At 54.6% G+C, this 17,703-nt stretch overlaps 5 protein-coding genes across 5 annotated transcripts; 2 read left to right on the top strand and 3 right to left on the bottom strand.

The window, feature by feature from the left end:
- Positions 1-42: 42 nt before the first annotated feature.
- PV07_07554 (uncharacterized protein) lies at positions 43-3,197 on the bottom strand. The gene is made up of 2 exons (XM_016394650.1): positions 2,460-3,197; positions 43-2,398 (listed from the first exon to the last, which is right to left on the bottom strand). Exons 1-2 carry the CDS (start codon positions 2,956-2,958, stop codon positions 462-464), a joined length of 2,436 nt encoding a protein of 811 aa, XP_016248069.1. The 5' UTR covers positions 2,959-3,197; the 3' UTR covers positions 43-461.
- Positions 3,198-5,834: 2,637 nt separating this feature from the next.
- PV07_07553 (uncharacterized protein) lies at positions 5,835-7,257 on the top strand. Its single transcript, XM_016394649.1, has one exon. It carries the CDS (start codon positions 6,080-6,082, stop codon positions 7,211-7,213), a length of 1,134 nt encoding a protein of 377 aa, XP_016248068.1. The 5' UTR covers positions 5,835-6,079; the 3' UTR covers positions 7,214-7,257.
- Positions 7,258-7,652: 395 nt separating this feature from the next.
- PV07_07552 (uncharacterized protein) lies at positions 7,653-9,399 on the bottom strand (the record flags this gene model as incomplete). The annotated part of the gene is made up of 2 exons (XM_016394648.1): positions 7,653-9,125; positions 9,184-9,399. 2 exons carry the CDS (start codon positions 9,397-9,399, stop codon positions 7,653-7,655), a joined length of 1,689 nt encoding a protein of 562 aa, XP_016248067.1.
- A 577-nt stretch (positions 9,400-9,976) lies between these two features.
- PV07_07551 (uncharacterized protein) lies at positions 9,977-10,958 on the bottom strand (the record flags this gene model as incomplete). Its single annotated transcript, XM_016394647.1, has 2 exons — positions 9,977-10,752; positions 10,805-10,958. 2 exons carry the CDS (start codon positions 10,956-10,958, stop codon positions 9,977-9,979), a joined length of 930 nt encoding a protein of 309 aa, XP_016248066.1.
- Positions 10,959-11,602: 644 nt separating this feature from the next.
- Positions 11,603-13,214, top strand: PV07_07550 (uncharacterized protein; the record flags this gene model as incomplete). The annotated part of the gene is made up of 2 exons (XM_016394646.1): positions 11,603-12,609; positions 12,661-13,214. 2 exons carry the CDS (start codon positions 11,603-11,605, stop codon positions 12,983-12,985), a joined length of 1,332 nt encoding a protein of 443 aa, XP_016248065.1. The 3' UTR covers positions 12,986-13,214.
- Between the last annotated feature and the right edge of the window lie 4,489 nt (positions 13,215-17,703).

The raw sequence follows: 17,703 nt of genomic DNA, 5'->3' as shown, positions 1-17,703 counted from the left end.
CGTCTTTTCACGAGTGTCCAGGCTCGAAATTCGTAGATCCCTGTCAAAGAAAGGTAGGTATATAGTTCGCTCGTCGATTCGAGTGGTCATTACAGTCTTGAGAAGGCTGAAGGAGGGGCGAACATCATCGCGAGAAGTCTTCAGCCTCGCGTACATCAAAAGTGTATTCATTCTATCTGACGGTGGGTGCATCGTGTGGTTTGGGATAATAAAGGGCGCGCGCTGCACGGGGAGTCTAACCAATCATGCAACAACGTTGCGACGAATTACAACCGATTCCTTCTAATGGTAAACCCTTCGTGATAATAATCTATTATGGTCCCCCTCCCTCGCGCGCGATCCAAGTTCGTGAATCATGTCGCCTTTTGGTAGGAAATCTCATCTCCCCGGCCTCGAGGTCCATGTCTGTAGGAGATCCGTTTGCTTTCCGCTTGGCCGCCCGGGGCCGCACTACCATCGACTTAAAAGGGCCACACCCACTTCCTGATCTCCTCGGGGTCGATGCCATCGTTGAAGGCCGCGGTGCGGTACTTGATCTGCGAGCTGAGCAGCTTCTCCCTGGCGCTGGCGCCCTTGTTGCCCAACTCGGGCATTCTGTCCAGCGCCTCAATGGCGAGGCTGAACCGGTCGGTGCGGTTGCGGATGGCGAGCTCGAGGGGGGTGTCGATGTTGCCCTTCTCATTGTAGCCGCGCACGTGCAGGTTGGCTTGGCTGGGGCGCTGGGCCGTCAGCCGGTGGATGAGCCAGGGATACGAGTGGAAGTTGAAGATGACGGGTCTGTTGGGTGTGAAGATGGCCTCGAATTCTCGCTGCGACATGCCGTGCGGGTGGTCGTGCTCCGGGATCAGCTTGAAGAGATCCACCACGTTGACAAAGCGGATCTTGAGCTCGGGAATGTACTCGCGGAGCAGCGCAGTCGCGGCCAGGGCTTCCATGGTCGGCACGTCGCCACAGGACGCCATGACGACGTCGGGCTCTTGACCCTGGTCATTGGATGCCCAGTCCCAGATGCCGGCGCCCTTGGTGCAGTGCTCGATGGCGGCATCCATGTCGAGATATTGCAAGTGATTCTGCTTGTCGGCAACGATGACGTTGACGTAGTTGCTGCTTCGGAAGCAGTGGTCCATCACGGAGAGCAGACAGTTTCCATCGGGCGGCAAGTAGATGCGGACGACTTCGGGAGACTTGTTGCACACGACATCCAGGAAGCCGGGATCTTGATGGGTGAAGCCGTTGTGGTCCTGGCGCCAGACGGTGGCCGTCAACAAAATGTTGAGAGACGCAATCTTGGCACGCCATTCGACTTCGAGGCATTTCTCAATCCACTTGCAGTGCTGGTTGACCATTGAGTCGATGATGTGGATAAAGGGCTCGTAGCTGTTGAGCATCCCATGGCGGCCAGATAGGAGGTAGCCTTCGAGCCAACCTTCAACAGTATGTTCGCTGAGCATTTCCATGACACGGCCATCGAAGGCCAGGTTGCCACCGTCTTCGTCTTCTTCGAAATATTCGCCCATCCACACTTTCTTACCAGCCTCGTAGACGCCGGCAAGCTTGTTGGATTCTGTCTCATCAGGTCCGAAAAGACGGAAGTTGTGTGGGTTCTTCGCGACGATGTCTCGCAGGAAGATGGCCATGTTCGACATGCTGGGTGCTTCTGTGATGCCTCCTTTCTCACAAGCCAGCTTGTAGTTGCGGAAGTCGGGCATGAGCAGCGGCTTCTTCAAGAGTCCACCGTTAGCGATAGGGTTAGCACTCATCCGCCGGTTGCCTGCCGGGACAAGCTTCTTGAGATCTGGGATCAATTTGCCGTCCTCTCCAAAATACTTCTCGGGCGTATAGCTCTTCATCCACTGTTCCAGGAGTTTCAGGTGTGCGTGACTAGACGCAACATCTGGGAGGGGAATCTGATGGGCTCGCCAGAAGCCCTCGAGGTAGTGCCCATCCACTATTCGTGGCCCTGTCCAGCCCTTGGGGCTTCGAAGGACGATCATGGGCCATAGAGGCCGGAACGCCTTTCCGGAATCCCGTGCTTTCTTCTGGTGGGCTCGAATCTCCAAGACGCACTTTTCCAGGGTGGCAGCCATTGCCTGGTGCATGCTCAGAGGATCGCTTCCTTCGACGAAATACGGCGTCCATCCATAACCGATGAACAGCGCCTCCAGCTCTTTGTGGCTGATACGGGCGAGAATGGTGGGGTTGTTGATCTTGTAGCCATTGAGGTGAAGAACAGGGAGAACGGCCCCGTCGGTGATTGGATTGAGGAACTTGGTGCTGTGCCAGCTGGTTGCCAAAGGACCAGTCTCGGACTCACCATCGCCGACCATGGTCAAAGCGATCAGATTGGGGTGGTCGAAAACGGTTCCGAAGGCATGTGAAATACTGTAGCCGAGTTCACCTGCCCAGTAGATTAGTTGCTGCCAGAAATAGGAAATAGGATCGTGGTTGGGGTTACTCACCTCCTTCGTGCAAACTGCCCGGCGTCTCGGGCGTGGCATGGCTACCAATGCCCCCAGGAAAAGAGAACTGCTTGAAGAACTTCCGCATGCCTTCTTCATCTTCGGATTTGTCCGGGTAAACTTCGCTATAGACGCCCTCCAGATAGGCCTGAGAAATCACGGCGGGGGCGCCGTGTCCCGGTCCGGAAACGAAGATTACATCAAGGTCATACTTTTTGATCAGGCGGTTCATGTTGACATAGGTGAAGACTTGCCCGGCGTCAGAACCCCAGTGCCCGAGGAGTCTGGCTTTCAGATCTTCGACCGTGAGCGGCTCTTTGAGGAGGGGGTTCTTCTTGAGATAAAGCATGCCAAGGCAGAGATAGAGACTGGCTCGCATGTAGTCATCCTGGAGCTTCAGCTCGTCGCTGCTGAGAGGCTCGCCCTTGACGGTAGAGCGGGCTTTGCCAAAGGACGAGATGCTCTCGACAGAGACATCCTCCTGGGCCGTGGACGACATGGTGGAGGGAACAAGAGAAGGGAGAAGACTGCAGCGGATCGCAGATGGGAAATCTATAAGGTGGGAAAGGCGGAAAGGGGGGGTGGGAGGTAGACGGTACAAGGTGAAAGTGAGGTTGTGGTGAGGGAAGAGTGAGGTTGAGGTGACGACAGGCGGAAGTGAGGAAAGGTTTATATACCAGTCAATGATGATCACATCTACTGCCTGCAGACACTACGTATCATCCATACATGTCCCAGTGAACCACAAGAAGCCCGGTCGTAACGGACGGCGGCAGGCACCGTGGATTGAATCCATTGCTAATCTAATCGGCGGGCGGTCGAGAAGCATCGTGATGGGGATGAGCGACATCTTTTTACCATTCTCGCCTTTGTCGCCTCCACGCCTCCAGTTATGCACCAAGTCGGTTGCATCAGAGTGCATTCAATGCGAGCTGCTCAATCCCTGCACGTGTCCGAACAAGGTTACAAGTGGGTGTGTGGGAAGCGGTATGAGTGATCCGAAGCATATGCTTGGGGGGGAGCTGCATCGTGAGCAAAGCTGACTGTTTTTCCCGCCAGCTTGAATCCAGGATTGGCGAAGCTAACTTGCACAGACCAATGCAAGGATACAAGGATACGAGCTTGGGCGAGTGAGGACACTGGGACCAGCTGGGGGAGCTGGGCAGAGGAGGGGCAGCGATGGCACGAACAAGGGAAGTTGCCGCTGACATGATCTGATGGTAATGGACTGGCCAAGGAAGCTGGAGCCCAAGCTCGCAACATCAGGAGATGCATAAACTTCGACGGGCGCGACATGTGAGGAATTTGTTCGATGCTGAAGGTTTCACGCCCTCAATCCAAGTCGACGGGTTTGTTGGGTGGTGTGAGGCACCGATGCACCACCGCCCACATCAGGCATAGCGGTATTTATGCCGCAGACAGAGATATGCGTTGCGCTCGGCTGTCCGGATTCCAGCCCATCTAGTGCCTGACCACCGATTGACTTTGGGTCACTCTCTGCCCGTCGTCCATGCCACTCGATTCTTCTCCAGACACCGGCCAGATCCACGAGAGGTCCTACAGGACAACGGCACGACGAACTGGTCATCGGACTTGTCCCCATGTGCTGCCATGTGCTGTACAGAAGAAAGAGATTGGAAAGGGAAAAATACCGCAGCTCGCGTAGGGTCGAAGCGAGCCGGGGACAATGCCACTCTATCAACTCTATCGCATTTCCCAACGTCCCAACCCACGAGGCTGGATTCAGTCTTCATGGGCCAATCTGGCAACTGGAAGCCTGGGTTCTTTCCCTTATCTCTTCACCACTATCCCAAAACCCTAACATCACGAGCAGCTCGGCCAACGCAAGGTCTGTAATCTGTACTGACAAACCCTCCTCTTTCAATGGGGGCCCTCGTTGAATGCATCCAAGCTTGTCTCAAGGCTTGGGTCTTGTTGTCCAGGATCTATTCAATCCAAAAGCCCAGCAAACGCTAACCCTCTCATGCAAGATTGCCGGGACCTGCGTCGATCAGGTCGTTAACGAAAGTTCCCGTATCCTGATCCGACACCAGGCAGAGGTGCTGTGCATGTAGCGGATACAGCCGTTCGATCACGTCTGCTCCGTTCTTGTGCCGTATGGGGGCTCGAGTCAGGGGTGGCATTACCGAGGGGGATCTGAGGGGATCTGGGACGGACGTGCCTGGCCTGGAGGAGGGGGTCCCATCTCGAAGTGGAAACGTCAAATGGTTGTGCTGCAACAGCCGATGAAAAATGACGGCCTTTCTATTGGCCAGGTCGAGATGATCGGTCTCGTGCGTGCTGGTTTGATCTTGGCCTGTACCTAGAAGGTGACCATGTGAGTATTTTCCTTTAGGGCATGGTCCTGACCACTAGCAATCAACCCCAAATTTGAACCTCCCAGCTCTAGTTTGGTCAAAATGCTGCGAGTGCGAGATATTGACCACACACTTCAGCTGTCTGCCATGGCCTGAGCAACTGGATGGCTCCAGGCCTCTGTCTAGAAGCCCGTCTCTTCTGCAAATTCTCGGTTGGCAGAGCACATCGATCGTCCAGCAATCGGCCACTGCAACGTTACCCGGGCAATGGCTGTGGCCTTTTCAGAGGCTTGAACCGGTAGGATGGATCCTTTGTTTCCTCTCCCTGGTTGCTGGTATTTTGGGCTGGCAAGTGCTCTGGTGAAGCTTCAGAACGAGGGTGGCATTCTTCTGCTGGATCACCCAATTGAGGCTCGACGATGAAGGGATCATTACCTGATGACAATTGCGAGTTCCCTTTGTCTAAGCAAGTGGCACGAGATCAGTTCTGGACCACCTGATGAGCCATCACATGTCTTTTTGTTGAGGTTTGGCACTGCTTTTGGCGCTTCTCCTGGCAGCCTGCGAGCTCCATCCTAGCAGCCAACACTTACTCAGGGCTGGAGACGACAGAATGTTTCAGGTGTCTGTAACAATCTGCGTGAAGAGCTCTTATCCGACCTTGAACAGCCTCCGATCAAGGTTTGTGAGGCCTTGATGATGTTGGGCTTCTTTATACTGCACCGTCGACAGACTGCGCTTCACACCGATACTGTCCTTGTCATCAAGTGCCGACCTCTTCTTCATCATCTCCCAAGTTTGGAAGGCGACGACATCCAATGTTGAAGCTGAATATGGAACGCGATGCCTCTCGTTGGGTCCGATACAGTCTTGGAATGGAAAGAGATGAAGGGCACTTGCATATCTCTCTTGCCTGTTCAGGAATTTGTGTTGGGATCTGCGGGGTTGATTTGCCCGGCGGACTTGAGCACCGCGGGCGCAGTTATCAATCCAACTCAGTTCAGTCGCTGAATCAATCACTCTCCATCCATCAATCAATCAATGCGCCCCTCGACTCCAAGTCTCTCCCTGTCTCGCTCTCTCTCTCTTGCCTTTCTCGTCTTATCACAAACATACATCCAGACCCCCGACAGGCGCCTCGCCGCGTATATTCTCGTGTCTTACTCATGTTGTAGGTATAAAGCATCCAACCTCACCCCTCTCTCACCAAGGTAATTCGTTCCATCTCTATCTTTGTCCTCGTGCTCTTCTCTCTGCCCATATCTTCTTGCCGTGTATAATTGGATCCTCACTGCCTTCACCATGTCCACCACAACTACCACCACCACCCTCACCCAAGTCCTCTCCTCTGACCCCCCGGCTTCCGAGCCTCAGTACTATGGAAAGCTGCGCTACATCCCTCAGGGCCAGACACCCACTCCGTCTCCTCACAACTTCCATCTCCCTGCCATGGCCGAGTTCGGTGACGTCCGGCTCCAACCTCTCATCGACATGCGCCCGGTCCCCACCATCGCCGAACTGCCCAAGGCAAAAGAAGGCGCCGCCCAGCTCGACACCCACGGCTTCACCGCCATCCGTCACCCAACCACCATGAACGCTGCCCCTTACACCCGCGCGAGCTGGAATGACCCCAACCTGCTCAAGCAACTCTACGTGCCCGAGACGGAGGAGATGGTCAAACAAGTCACGGGCGCGAAGACCGTCATCACCGAGGCTCTGCTGCTCCGCAGCGCCATCTGGTCCGAAGCAGATGCTCTCGCCACACACGCCGGCCATGGGGACCAAAAGGAAGAACAGCTGCCGCAAGAGAAGTCTCAGGAAGAGAAGGATCTCGAGCTTGGGTTCCCCCAGTTCATCGGTTTCTCCAAGCAACACGGCGGCGCCAGTCCCGCCCCGAAGGTCCACCTGGACTACGCACCCAACGGGGCGCGGACGCATCTGAGGAAGTACCACCCCACCATGACGGCCACCGCGCAGCCCATCATCGACGCCGAGGAGAAGCTGCTCGCGCAGGGCAAGTCGCTGAGAGAAGACTACGCCGAGTCCGGCCTCGGCCCTCGCTGGGCGCTGTACTCGATCTGGCGGCCCTTGAAGCGCGTGCGCCGTGACCCCCTCGCCCTGGGCGACGCGCGCACCTTCCTCGAGAGCGACTACGTCCCCGTGATTGTGAAGACGCCCAACCTCGGCATCTCCCCCGACTCGAAGGACACTCACGACACCGAGTCGTACCTCGCGCGCTGGTCCTCGGGCCAGAAGTGGTACTTTATCAGCCAGCAGGAGCCCGAGGAGGTGTTGGTCATCGGCCTCTTTGACAGCAATCGCGACAAGGAGACCGTCGCCGCCGGCGGCACCTTGCACTCCAGCGTGGATCTGCCGGGGACCGAGGATGAAGAGCCCAGGGAGAGTTTGGAGCTCCGATGTTTGGCTATCTGGTAAAGGCATGCGGTAAGGTATGGAAGTGGACGGGTTGGTATATATATATCCTGTGAAGCTATGTGCACGCTGGAGTTACGTGGATGACGTTTAGTAGCAAGGAACTGTGGCGCCGCAGAACACATATACACATTGAGACGTCTCTGCAATTCACAGACCCTAGTTACGTAGTTCGCGATAGAATGATGTAGATTTTGAAAGGTCCGAGTTCTCTTTGGAGTACTTTGGGTTTTCTCATAACTACCTGTTTGCAGCCTACTGATAGTCTTTTCGCTGTTCCTCCAGCCACACACATGTCGTTGCGCAGGCACTTTGTATCCTGCGTCGCGCTCCGCCGTCCAAAGAGGCACAAGTAACCAACAACCCACGATATGACCATCCCGTCCGCACGGATCACAAGACACGCATAGGACCTCGCTATGTCGGCCACTCCGTAAGGATCTTACTGCTTGAGGGCCAAGCCGATCGAGTTGAGGTACTGACACCTCTTCCTGACGGCCGTGCTGACCTCGGCCATGCCCGTCGTCTCGGCCGTGTCGAAGAGCATTCTCATCCAGTCACCACCACCACCGCCGCCGGCGGCATCGGCACCCGCGCTGCCCTCCTGATCGGCGAGCGTAAACTCCTGCCACATGGGTGCGCCCTGGGCCCTGAAGGGGTTCGGGTCGAGCGCGCGGATGAAGCTGATCCAGTAACCCTGCAAGAGCGGGACGATCCACGCGTTGGGCCCGCCGCGGCGATAACTCGCGGGAGCCGCGCCGTTGGTGTTCTCGGGCCCCCAGATGGCCGAGAGCTCGACCGTGTGCGGCACGCCCAGGCCCTGGCGCACCTGCGCGGCGTCCTGCACGTTGAACCAGTAGTTCCAGTTGCCCGGCACGCCGTACCGCGCGTAGCTCGACGAGATGAACAGGTTCGGGCACATGTACCGCATGTCCCCGTACGCGTTGGAGACCTGTCGCCACCAGGAGCCCGAGTTGGGGAACTGCGGCCCGTGGTTGGGATAGAGCTGGTCGATCTGCTGCAGCTGGTCGAACGTCAGGTCGGGGAACTGGTCGTGCAGGAACGTGTTGGACTGGGCCAGGCTGGATGTCCCGCGCGGAGTGAAGATCGTCCCGCCGTTCGTGTCGTCGCCGAACAGCACGGGAACGCGGACGAAGTGGCCACTGTCGAAGGCCGCGTAGGTGTAGTTTTGGATCAGCGTGTTGTCCAGCACCGGGTTCCACATGTACAGAGGGGGATTCTGTGCGCCGGGATACGGCACGTTGTGGTTCTGTCCCTGGAGCTGTGCCGTGGTCTTGGAGCGGAGACACGACAGCGTGTCGTCCTTGACGGTTGAATCTTGACTCGTGGCGCGTGGCGCGCAGCCAAGGCGTTTCGCGAGGCTGTCATATTGGTACTGGCTTTCCTCGACGGTCAGGATGGGTGCGAAACTGACCGATTCGGCGGCGGCAGCGACAAACAACCCGTCATCTCGACCGCCGTATGCGGTTAAATGGTAGGCAATGGATGCGGCGCCCGCGGAATCTCCACCCAGAACAACGTGCTTTGGGTCTCCGCCGAACTGGGAAATGTACTTCTGCACCCATTCAAGTGCTTTGCGTTGGTCCTTGAGACCGTTGTTCAAGCTGGCGGACGGCGAGTCCTGGATTTCGCGACTGGCGAGGAAACCGTACGGCCCAACGCGGTAGTTGAAGGTCACGACAATCAGCCCATGGCCGGACGTGGTGATCAAGCCGCTGCCGTTGTAGTTTGCATTTGCGTTGAAGTTGAAGCCACCACCTTGAATGAAGAAATAGACCGGCAGTTTGGAGGTGTTGGTTGCGTGACTTGGAGCGTAGACGTCCAAGAAGAGACAGTCTTCGGATAATCTTGGGTCGTGAGCATTGTTGCCCGTTCCAAAGCAGATGTCACCGTGCTGAAGACACCATTAGAGACGGCCACGCACCGATCGGTAGAGGGGAAGTGTCAGTCACCTTGTTCGCTACGTGAATACCGTGGACAATGGGAGGATCTTGCGGCGCAGCGAATCGCAAACTTCCCGTCGGCGGTGCGGCATATCGCATCCCAAGCCATTGAGTGACCCCGTTCGCAAGGGCTGTGCCTTTGTAAGAGGCGTAGTCGAGGAGGACTAATTCATCGGCAGCGAACACGGTCGAGAGACAACAAAGAATCAGGGCTGGTAGCATCATCGGCGGTGAGTGTGAAGCTCAGAGCCGAGGGCGCGCGTCTGCGTGTGAACGATAATTTTCATTGAGCCACACCCTTGAAGTACTGGCGAGAGTTCATCCTGGCCAAATTTTCATTTACAAATCAGCAATCTTCACGAATTCCGTGAGCCCCTTCTTTCCGCAGTCAGGCACTTCTCGAGTCTTGGTACTTCAGGTGAGATATTCAGCGACGCGACGTCGCGAGGCGCAGCGCACGAGAGGAGAATCCACCATGGTTTGGGAGGGTCCCCCAAAGACGGCAGCAGAGACGTTGCTGGGAGATAAAGCTCCCGGATATGAGCAGCGTTGTGAGAATGTAGTCAACTGCGCTGAAAGGGACAGCCGATGTTTCGGTACACGCGGCCATTCCCGGTTTTGTCCAAGTTCTGCGTCATCACGGGCCTAAGTGGTGCGGCACAAGCAGGCTAAAGTCGAGTACAGCGGGATAAATCCGGTGACAATTGGGAGTTGTAAGGGAGCTTAGAAATGTCTTCCACAGAAAGGCCTTGTTTGGATGACCGCTGCGTCGATTCGAGAATGATGAGATGTTGAGCGGATGTCAATGGGGGACCGCATCGGCAATTCCCGCTTTCACGACCTCCCAGTCGATCCCGCCAATGTCGTCGCCTTTCAGCCTGCTCAGCGCAGGTGAACCGCTGGCTGACCTCCCCATCATAATTACCCTTGCCATGAGAGAGTCCTTTGCACCGGGCAGCTTGGAAGCTGTACCGTCCAATATGCAACGCTCGAACCAACCCTCCTCCTGGTCGGTCAACGGCAGTCCAACGAGAAGCGTCGCTCGCTCCGCACGAGCATGGCCAGGGCTGTCCTCAAGTACGGCAACAATAAGTTTCTCAAACAGCGTTTTGTGTCTTGCTTCGTTTTGTCGTTGCGCGAAATAATATGCTTCCACCAGGTTGTTGCTTATGACCAACTCGAAATATGCTTCAAGCGCTACCGGATCTTCCAGTGGGGGAGACATAGCAATATAGTACGCCGTCGCCAATGAAGGCTCGCATTTTGGATGTCGAAGTAGTGTAAGGAGGATCTCGTCAGTAAAGGTCGGTGTTAGCGATGGGTCTGTGAGGTGTTCGAGGGCGCGAGAGAATTGAGCGTGATCGAGTTCCCACAACCCAGCAACCAGAAGCTGCCATCTCTGAGGGAGGTATGTTCTTCGGGCAAAATTTGAGTCGGCGTTCGGCAGCTGGCGACAGTCTCTGAGCAAGTAGTATAGAAGGGCAAGTTTCTGCTCATCGGGAGCGGTCGACTGAACGATCTTGGACCACAGATTGCGCAGATCCTGGTTGGACCGGGGTGGATAGTTATTCCTTGCAGCTGATATTTGATCAGTAACCCTGACAAATGTTGGTAGCGAGCGAGGTCTCACGTCTTGTAAGACCAATCGTCTTCCAGATGCGGTCGAAGAATAGCTGGTCGCCGAACTCCTTGCGATGCTTGATGATACTCTCTACCGTCCGGGCGTCATAGGCATAGTCGGTCTTTGGCTGAAAGACGGCGTCAAAATCGTGCCAGTTGAGCATTTTGCACTGTGGCAGCAGGTTCCGCCGGACGCTTCGTGGTGGGATGTCAGTAATTGGTGTCCTAGTTTGCACGCAGTGAGGCTGCCAGTTTGACTTGGTTGGCCAACTGCGTCTCTCCTCCGCGTATTCGGTAGATCGCGTGTGGCATCAACAGTCTTCTCCGCACTCTGCCACGTGACAGCCTGCAGGGTCTAGTTCTTATGTCAGCGGCTTGGCGGGGATCCGGCAAAACTCCAAATCCGGCTTGATCAATCCATCCCTTACCGAATACTTCAACGAGTCGGTTCCGCGGTTGTTCTCTTCATTACCGGAATTGTACTCTGCATGAAGTCTTGAACGCAGATCGTAGATGCCCAGGCTCTAGAGTAGTCTTGGGACTGATTGGAAGCGAATCATATCACGACGGTGTCCCACAACGAGCTTACAATCAGTGGATGGAAGAACCGTGAGACGAACCCCGCGTTATTGCTTAATGTCAATCGCGCGTAGGTAAACCTGGATACTAACACAATGGCCCGAGGTGAGATTCTCTTCCCTTACCCCGTCATCTCTTTACACATATATAAAGACCAAGCCTGCCCCTCCGCACGCCCACATCAGCGCCAAACAAACCACATTGATCGTATATTTTGTCAAACGTCACAATGGGCTCTGAGCGTTATCCCGTCAAGCATAAAGGCATCTACCACAATCTGCCAACCTTCGACCCATCCATCAAGGACCTCACAGCCATCGTCACTGGCGCCAATGGCATTTCCGGCTTTCATACCATGCGGGTGCTGCTTGACAGCCCCGAGCGCTGGAGCAAAGTCTACGCCCTGTCGCGCCGCCCTCCTCCCAAGGAGATGATGGCTCTGCTTCCGGAGTCTCAGCGAGCACGCGTACAACATGTGGCAGTCGATTTTTTGGAGGACCCCAAGAAGATTGCTGATGCAATGGCCTCAGCTGGTGTTAAAGCCGACTATATCTTCTTCTACTCTTACCTGCAGCCCAAACCTCCGCCAGGAACTGCCGTGTGGTCCAATGCCGATGAACTGGTCAAAGTGAACAGCGCGCTACTCGATAATTTTCTCCAGGCCCTCACACTCGCTAAGGTCACTCCCAAGCGGTTTTTGCTTCAAACTGGTGCCAAGAACTACGGCATTCATGTCGGTCGTGGCCGCACACCCGCTATCGAATCCGATCCGCAACCGGCGCACCTGGAACCAAACTTCTACTACCCACAAGAGAAATCGCTGTTTGAATATTGTAAAGCCAATAACACCACGTGGAACGTCATCCGCCCAGCTTGGATCCTTGGCGCAGTCAACAACGCCCAGATGAACGCCCTGCATCCTTTCGCTCTGTATGCCGCGGTCCAAGCTCAGAAGGGTGAACCTCTATATTTCCCGGGAGATTGGGACACCTGGCAATTCGAGTGTCACCATTCTTCTGCTATGTTGACGGGCTATTTGTCCGAGTGGGCGGTGTTGGAGGACAAGTGCAAGAATGAAGCCTTTAATTCCCAGGACACAGGGCCGGTGAGCTGGGACCGCTTCTACGAAGAGTTGACACGTTGGTTTGGCGTTGAGAAGGGTGTGCACCCCCCCGAGGAGGATCTGAGCAAGTTCCATGAGATCAAAGGAAGGGGTGGAAAGGAGTCTCCCATGGGGTGAGTGCAGGAATTTTGACTTGGCATTAGAGGTCGCTAACTCGGTCACAGCTACGGCCCTCCTCCGACCTTTCGCGCCCTGTTTTCGCTTGTCGCCTGGGCTTCAGAACCTGCAAATCAAGAGGCCTGGCAGCAGCTCATGAAGGCTTCCGGAGGTCAGCTGACCGATAACCCGTTCAAGGATCCCCAAGCAAACTTTGAGTTTGGCGACGCCGCCTTCATGAAGTTTGGGAGCTTATGTATGAACAAGGCTAGAAGAATGGGCTGGACAGGCTTTGTCGATACGATCGAGGCTCTTTTTGAAATGTACTCCGAGATGGGCGACCTGGGAATGGTACCTCGGATGAAGGTTGATAAACCCAAGCCTTTGGTGTAAGGCGGGCAGATTGATATCCTTCTCCTTGCGTTGATACGCTGGCTATGTTGCAGTTTAGTTGTCTCTTACTATCGTCTCAGCTGTTTGCCATAATCAGTTAGCAGCCTTTGCAGAGCTTCGATTTGACTTATATTGAGGGCCGTTGTCTTGGGTGTTCACAGCTTCAGCGGACGGCTTGAAACGCCGTTCATAGACTAGATATACAGCCATAGAGCCAGTTCAACAAACGACCAAACATACATTGATGTTTCCTCCTACGAAGGTGTGTTGCTCGTGCGAATTTACAATGCCGTGATCGACGTCGGCAGGACACTATATTCTGTGGGCCTGACCAAATCCCGCAAGGATACGAAGAGTTGATTCGATCAAAGTCAAAACCCACACTCTCTTTACCAAGTTATGCTATGGGGTATGAAACTCAAGTACGGCATAAAGACAAGCGATTTGAGTGAAGCCGCACTCATTGGTTAGGATACGGTTGAAAGAACTGTTGAGGCCGCACTGTAACGGGATCAAGGGGATGAGGAGGCTCTGTTTATATGCTTCTATCGATGCAATGAAAACCTTCATCGTCATTTGCAACACCACAGACCTTCACACTGACTAGTCGAAAACGACGGCCGACTGCTGTTTGTCGGACCTTCTCATCGTTCTTGCAAATATTTCTCCGTGACTCGCCAGCAGCAGCCGAAAGTAAGGGCGTCTGGATGAGGATGAAGAAGCTGCAGGTGTGCATTTGAGGTGTGCAGGACACAACTGACCTCAACCAAAGCATTAACGTCAAAACCAACTGCTCAGCTTGAAAGAATTTGTCTTCGGCAAATGCTTGCACCTCAACCGTCGGCGACTCGGTGTAGAGGGGGCCATCGACAAAAGTTGCCGTATTCGCGAATGATGTCGAGCTGCAGCATGCGTACAGGTTGTGGCTGTCACGGCCAGATCTCGACATTCTATTCGTTCACTCCAAGGACGGTGATCCCTGGCGCGCGTCAACCCAACAGACGCCACAGTGTCAAGGACAGAAAGAGGGGTGTGAGGAAGGCATCTAAATGTGCCCCCCACGAAGATGATTGGATACAGTCGAGGAGTTTTAGCACGCCAATCGCCTAGACATGCTGGAGGGAATGAGGTGATCCGATCTTTTCTTCTTCTGTCGGTTATCTGAGGCAGGATCTAGTCTGGCGAAGCCCGTCAGATTGGACTGAACGGGGCAAAAGAAACTTCAATGCAGTGTGAGGCTGGATACGAAGCTGTCCCCGCTCCCCGGCCCTGGATCCTGGTCCCTTGTGAATCTGCCATTCGATACCAAAAACTTCTTTCTCCCAATTTGACATGTCAGCTTGTCATCATGTGCATAGGGGGAAGCGGACCTAGCAATGAGCTAAGGTATAGTCCCTCCTATTGACCCAATCAATATGGCGTTGTCCAGGCCCAATCAGGAGGACTCCTGAGCGCCATGCCAGCAGAGCCCTTGAGGCCATATTGTCGCTGCAATGGGGTTGACAGGAATGCAAAAACACAAGACATGCCCAACCTTTTCGAGACTGCCATTTGGCGTCTCTTTCTTCTCCCAGTTTCGTATCAGCATGTCATCCAATTTCCCGCCTAATATCCCGAGCCACAGCAGGACTTCCAGCCATGGCCTTCCTCTTGCATTTTCCCTTTCACGAACTCCACCGCTCCAGAGTTGCACGACATTTGGCAAGCAGACAGCCGTGCAGCACCTCTCAGAGACTATGGTAAGCAGGGATCTGCCCGGGAGATAGCCAGAACACTATTGAAAGTGGTTAACAAGGCGGAATTGTATCGTTCAACTCTGGCTCGTCTCCAGCTAGAGCTAGGATTGCCCGACAATACCGTGAAGCGACTTGACGCAACTATCAAAGAACTGATTGTCCCCTCTGTCACACCAGATCCTGACATCTCCGTTCTGAACTACGGGGTGGATTTCAAGGCCGTTGCCGATTCCATTAACCGCCACCCTGAGTTCAAGTATTATTTTGAGAGAACACGTTCCAGAAACTGGGAGACCTGCTTCAACAACGCTCTCTATTTCTGGGCTCACGCGGTTTGCGGGGTTGCAGAGCTCCGTCGCAAACAGACATCAACGGTCCAGAGATCATCATACAGCCCGACACCTGGATCCCCCGATGGCCCGGAATCCACTGGTGGCGGTGAACCATCTGTTACCCCAGCTTCCTTTGCTACTGGGGACACTCCTGATTCCCCCGACGATATATTCGTCGCTCCTCACGGCAGCCTCAGCCAGCTTGCCGGGGATCTCTGGATGAGGCTCTACCCTGGCAAATATGCCAATTGCATCGAGATACGGGCAATCAGCGGCGCCCAGGAAGAAGTCTTGAGTGGGCGCATCGAGGACCTGTTCCGTGTACGTTGTCCGCCTGGTCTGAAGAAGAATGGGTATGACTATATCTTGCCTCACTGTCGAAGATTTCTGGAGAAGAACAGAAAAGCTCCTCCCAATGCTGAGGTCGAGCTCTTCTACTACGTCAAAATCCCGACCACGGCAAGCCCGATCCGGGTCAAGATATGGGATAACGTGACGTGTGACCTAGCCTACGATATTTGGGCAGGCCTTGAAAACAACAGAATCCCCTTCATGCTCTTTCTGGACGACCAAAGGTACACCCGATCGCCATTGACACTTCCTCCCCCTCAGATTTCACCCAGACGATCACCCGAAGACATCCAAAACATTTCACAATCGACATTGACACTTCCGCCCCCTAAGATTTCACCCAGACGATCACCCAAAGACATCCAGAACTTTTCACAATCGACATTGACACTTCCTCCCCCTAAAATTTCTCCTCAACAATCACCCCCGGGCACCCAGAACCCCTCGCGAGGCACGTTCCATCTGCGTGGGAGCTATTGACATTCTAAAGCCACATTCTCGTTAACACAACGTCATACACTTCTCTGGGGACACCCGCCCAACGAAAACGAACCCACAACCACAATCAGGCTCTCACTCCCGATCTCGCATCAGGGAATCTCAGGAGACGAGCACTACGAGACGCACCCTTCCATCACGGCCATCTGAAATCTAAGCAACAAAGTACTTGATAGCATATAGTGGCCAGCGCAATTCTGCAATCCTCCGACGGCAACAGAGTGAACAATGAGACACTGGGGCGCTTGTGATTGGATTGACGCAGCAACGACGGGAGCGTCTCCAGAAGAGTGAGATGCCGACCTACAGCATTAATGCTCAGCTTTCAGGATGAATAGTTCCAAGGTTTCCACGTACATACGAGTGGGCCATAGAGTTCAAAGGCCAGTTCAGAGGAAAGCTAAGCCATGCAGTGCCACGAGACGGGCGCTCCTTTCGAGCTGAGTGACCCGTCTGGTAAACTTTCCTCTCCAAAGCCTATGACGGACCGAAATTCTGAACGCCTTGAGGGTGGGCTTCCTCGTGCTCCTCTTGTATAACGAGACCTGATACGCAACTGTAAAGACGCGATCTACCACACGAGCTTCCGGAGTGCTCTTTTTCGGCGGCTTTACCGTTCACCGCCTGTTGCACAAGACAAATAGGGCCGAGCCCGAAGAAATATCCCACACGTGAACGTACCGTGGATGGAGGGCGCACGGGCCAGGTGGCTTGCATTAGCCTCGTCAACATGGGCACATGGTACGGGACAAAATGCCCCTGCGCTGTTCCCGTCCAGGTTCCCTATCCCCCCTCTTCACGTCATGGTCCTCTCGCCTAGCTATGTCGGGGCTGGGGAAATTGTGTCAAAAAGATCCGATGATTCATGCAGTCGGGATTGGGTCGGGCATCAAGTTCAAGGTTGCCACCTGGATCACCTGGAACCAACCCGCCAAATCAGTCTTTCTGGGCCTACTTCAAATCACAAACTGAGATCCCGGCTCTTCGAATCAGATTGAGTTTCTCGTAGAGCTAGCCGAGTGATGGGACTCGCGGCAAGACGGCGCGAGGGCAAAGAACCGAACAAAAAAACCAGAAAGGGGTAGATGACTTGAACATGGGGCCTGGAATGCTGCTCTGTTGTTTTCATTCGCGGGACCGAAAGCTCGACGGCAGCTCCGTGTGCTGAACAAAGACCCCCCCCCCCTGTCCTCTCTCAGCTCGCGCGAGGCTGAACTTGAATTCCGGATGGTTGATTGCCCCCGCACTTTCCTTTTGGCTTTTTCCTGGCCAAGAAAGGTATCTGGGCGGAGAGGGCTTTGCCAGCTCAGTGCTTCTGTCGTCGGTGTGCCGTCTCTTGCTCATGGGCACATGCTGTGTTGCCCTTGTGATGGTAGCGGTGGCGGCGTCTACCCCGTTCTGTTTCCTTTTTTGACTTTTTGGGCCACTTTCAATCCCTTGCGAGCTCCTGCCAACTCCACTGTGTCGGTTGTGATTTCCGGCACTCAAATTCGAGAATGGTGTGTGTGTGTGTGTGTGTGTGTGTGTGTGTGTGTGTGTGTGTGTGTGTGTGTGTGTGTGTGTGTGTGTGTTGCATTTCGTGGCCTCTTGGGACGTTGAATCACGCTTGAGGAACGTTGAAGCGGATCTGATCTCTTGCCGTCGTGCTTGGACGTCTGTTTTGTTTTGATCACTCCTCCAGCTTTTGTTGGTGACCTCTCTCCATCCGGTCCGCCATTGACCTGGCAGTGGGCAGCTGCTCTCTGCGGAAGATGAGCTTCATATCACGGCGGTCTTCCCGCTCAAGTCCAAGGACGAGCCT

The sequence above is a fragment of the Cladophialophora immunda genome (assembly GCF_000835495.1).
Source record: "Cladophialophora immunda strain CBS 83496 unplaced genomic scaffold supercont1.4, whole genome shotgun sequence".
In the NCBI taxonomy this organism is placed as follows: domain Eukaryota; kingdom Fungi; phylum Ascomycota; class Eurotiomycetes; order Chaetothyriales; family Herpotrichiellaceae; genus Cladophialophora; species Cladophialophora immunda.
This window is presented reverse-complemented; position numbering and strand designations above follow the sequence as displayed.

Bases quoted from the DNA above. Each gene is read 5' to 3' on its own strand.
- PV07_07554 (XM_016394650.1), bottom strand. From the start codon at position 2,958: ATGTCGTCCACGGCCCAGGAGGATGTCTCTGTCGAGAGCATCTCGTCC. The intron at 2,399-2,459 runs GTGAGTAACCCC...TCTACTGGGCAG, and splicing joins GGGCAGTTTGCACGAAGGAG to GTGAACTCGGCTACAGTATT.
- PV07_07553 (XM_016394649.1), top strand. From the start codon at position 6,080: ATGTCCACCACAACTACCACCACCACCCTCACCCAAGTCCTCTCCTCT.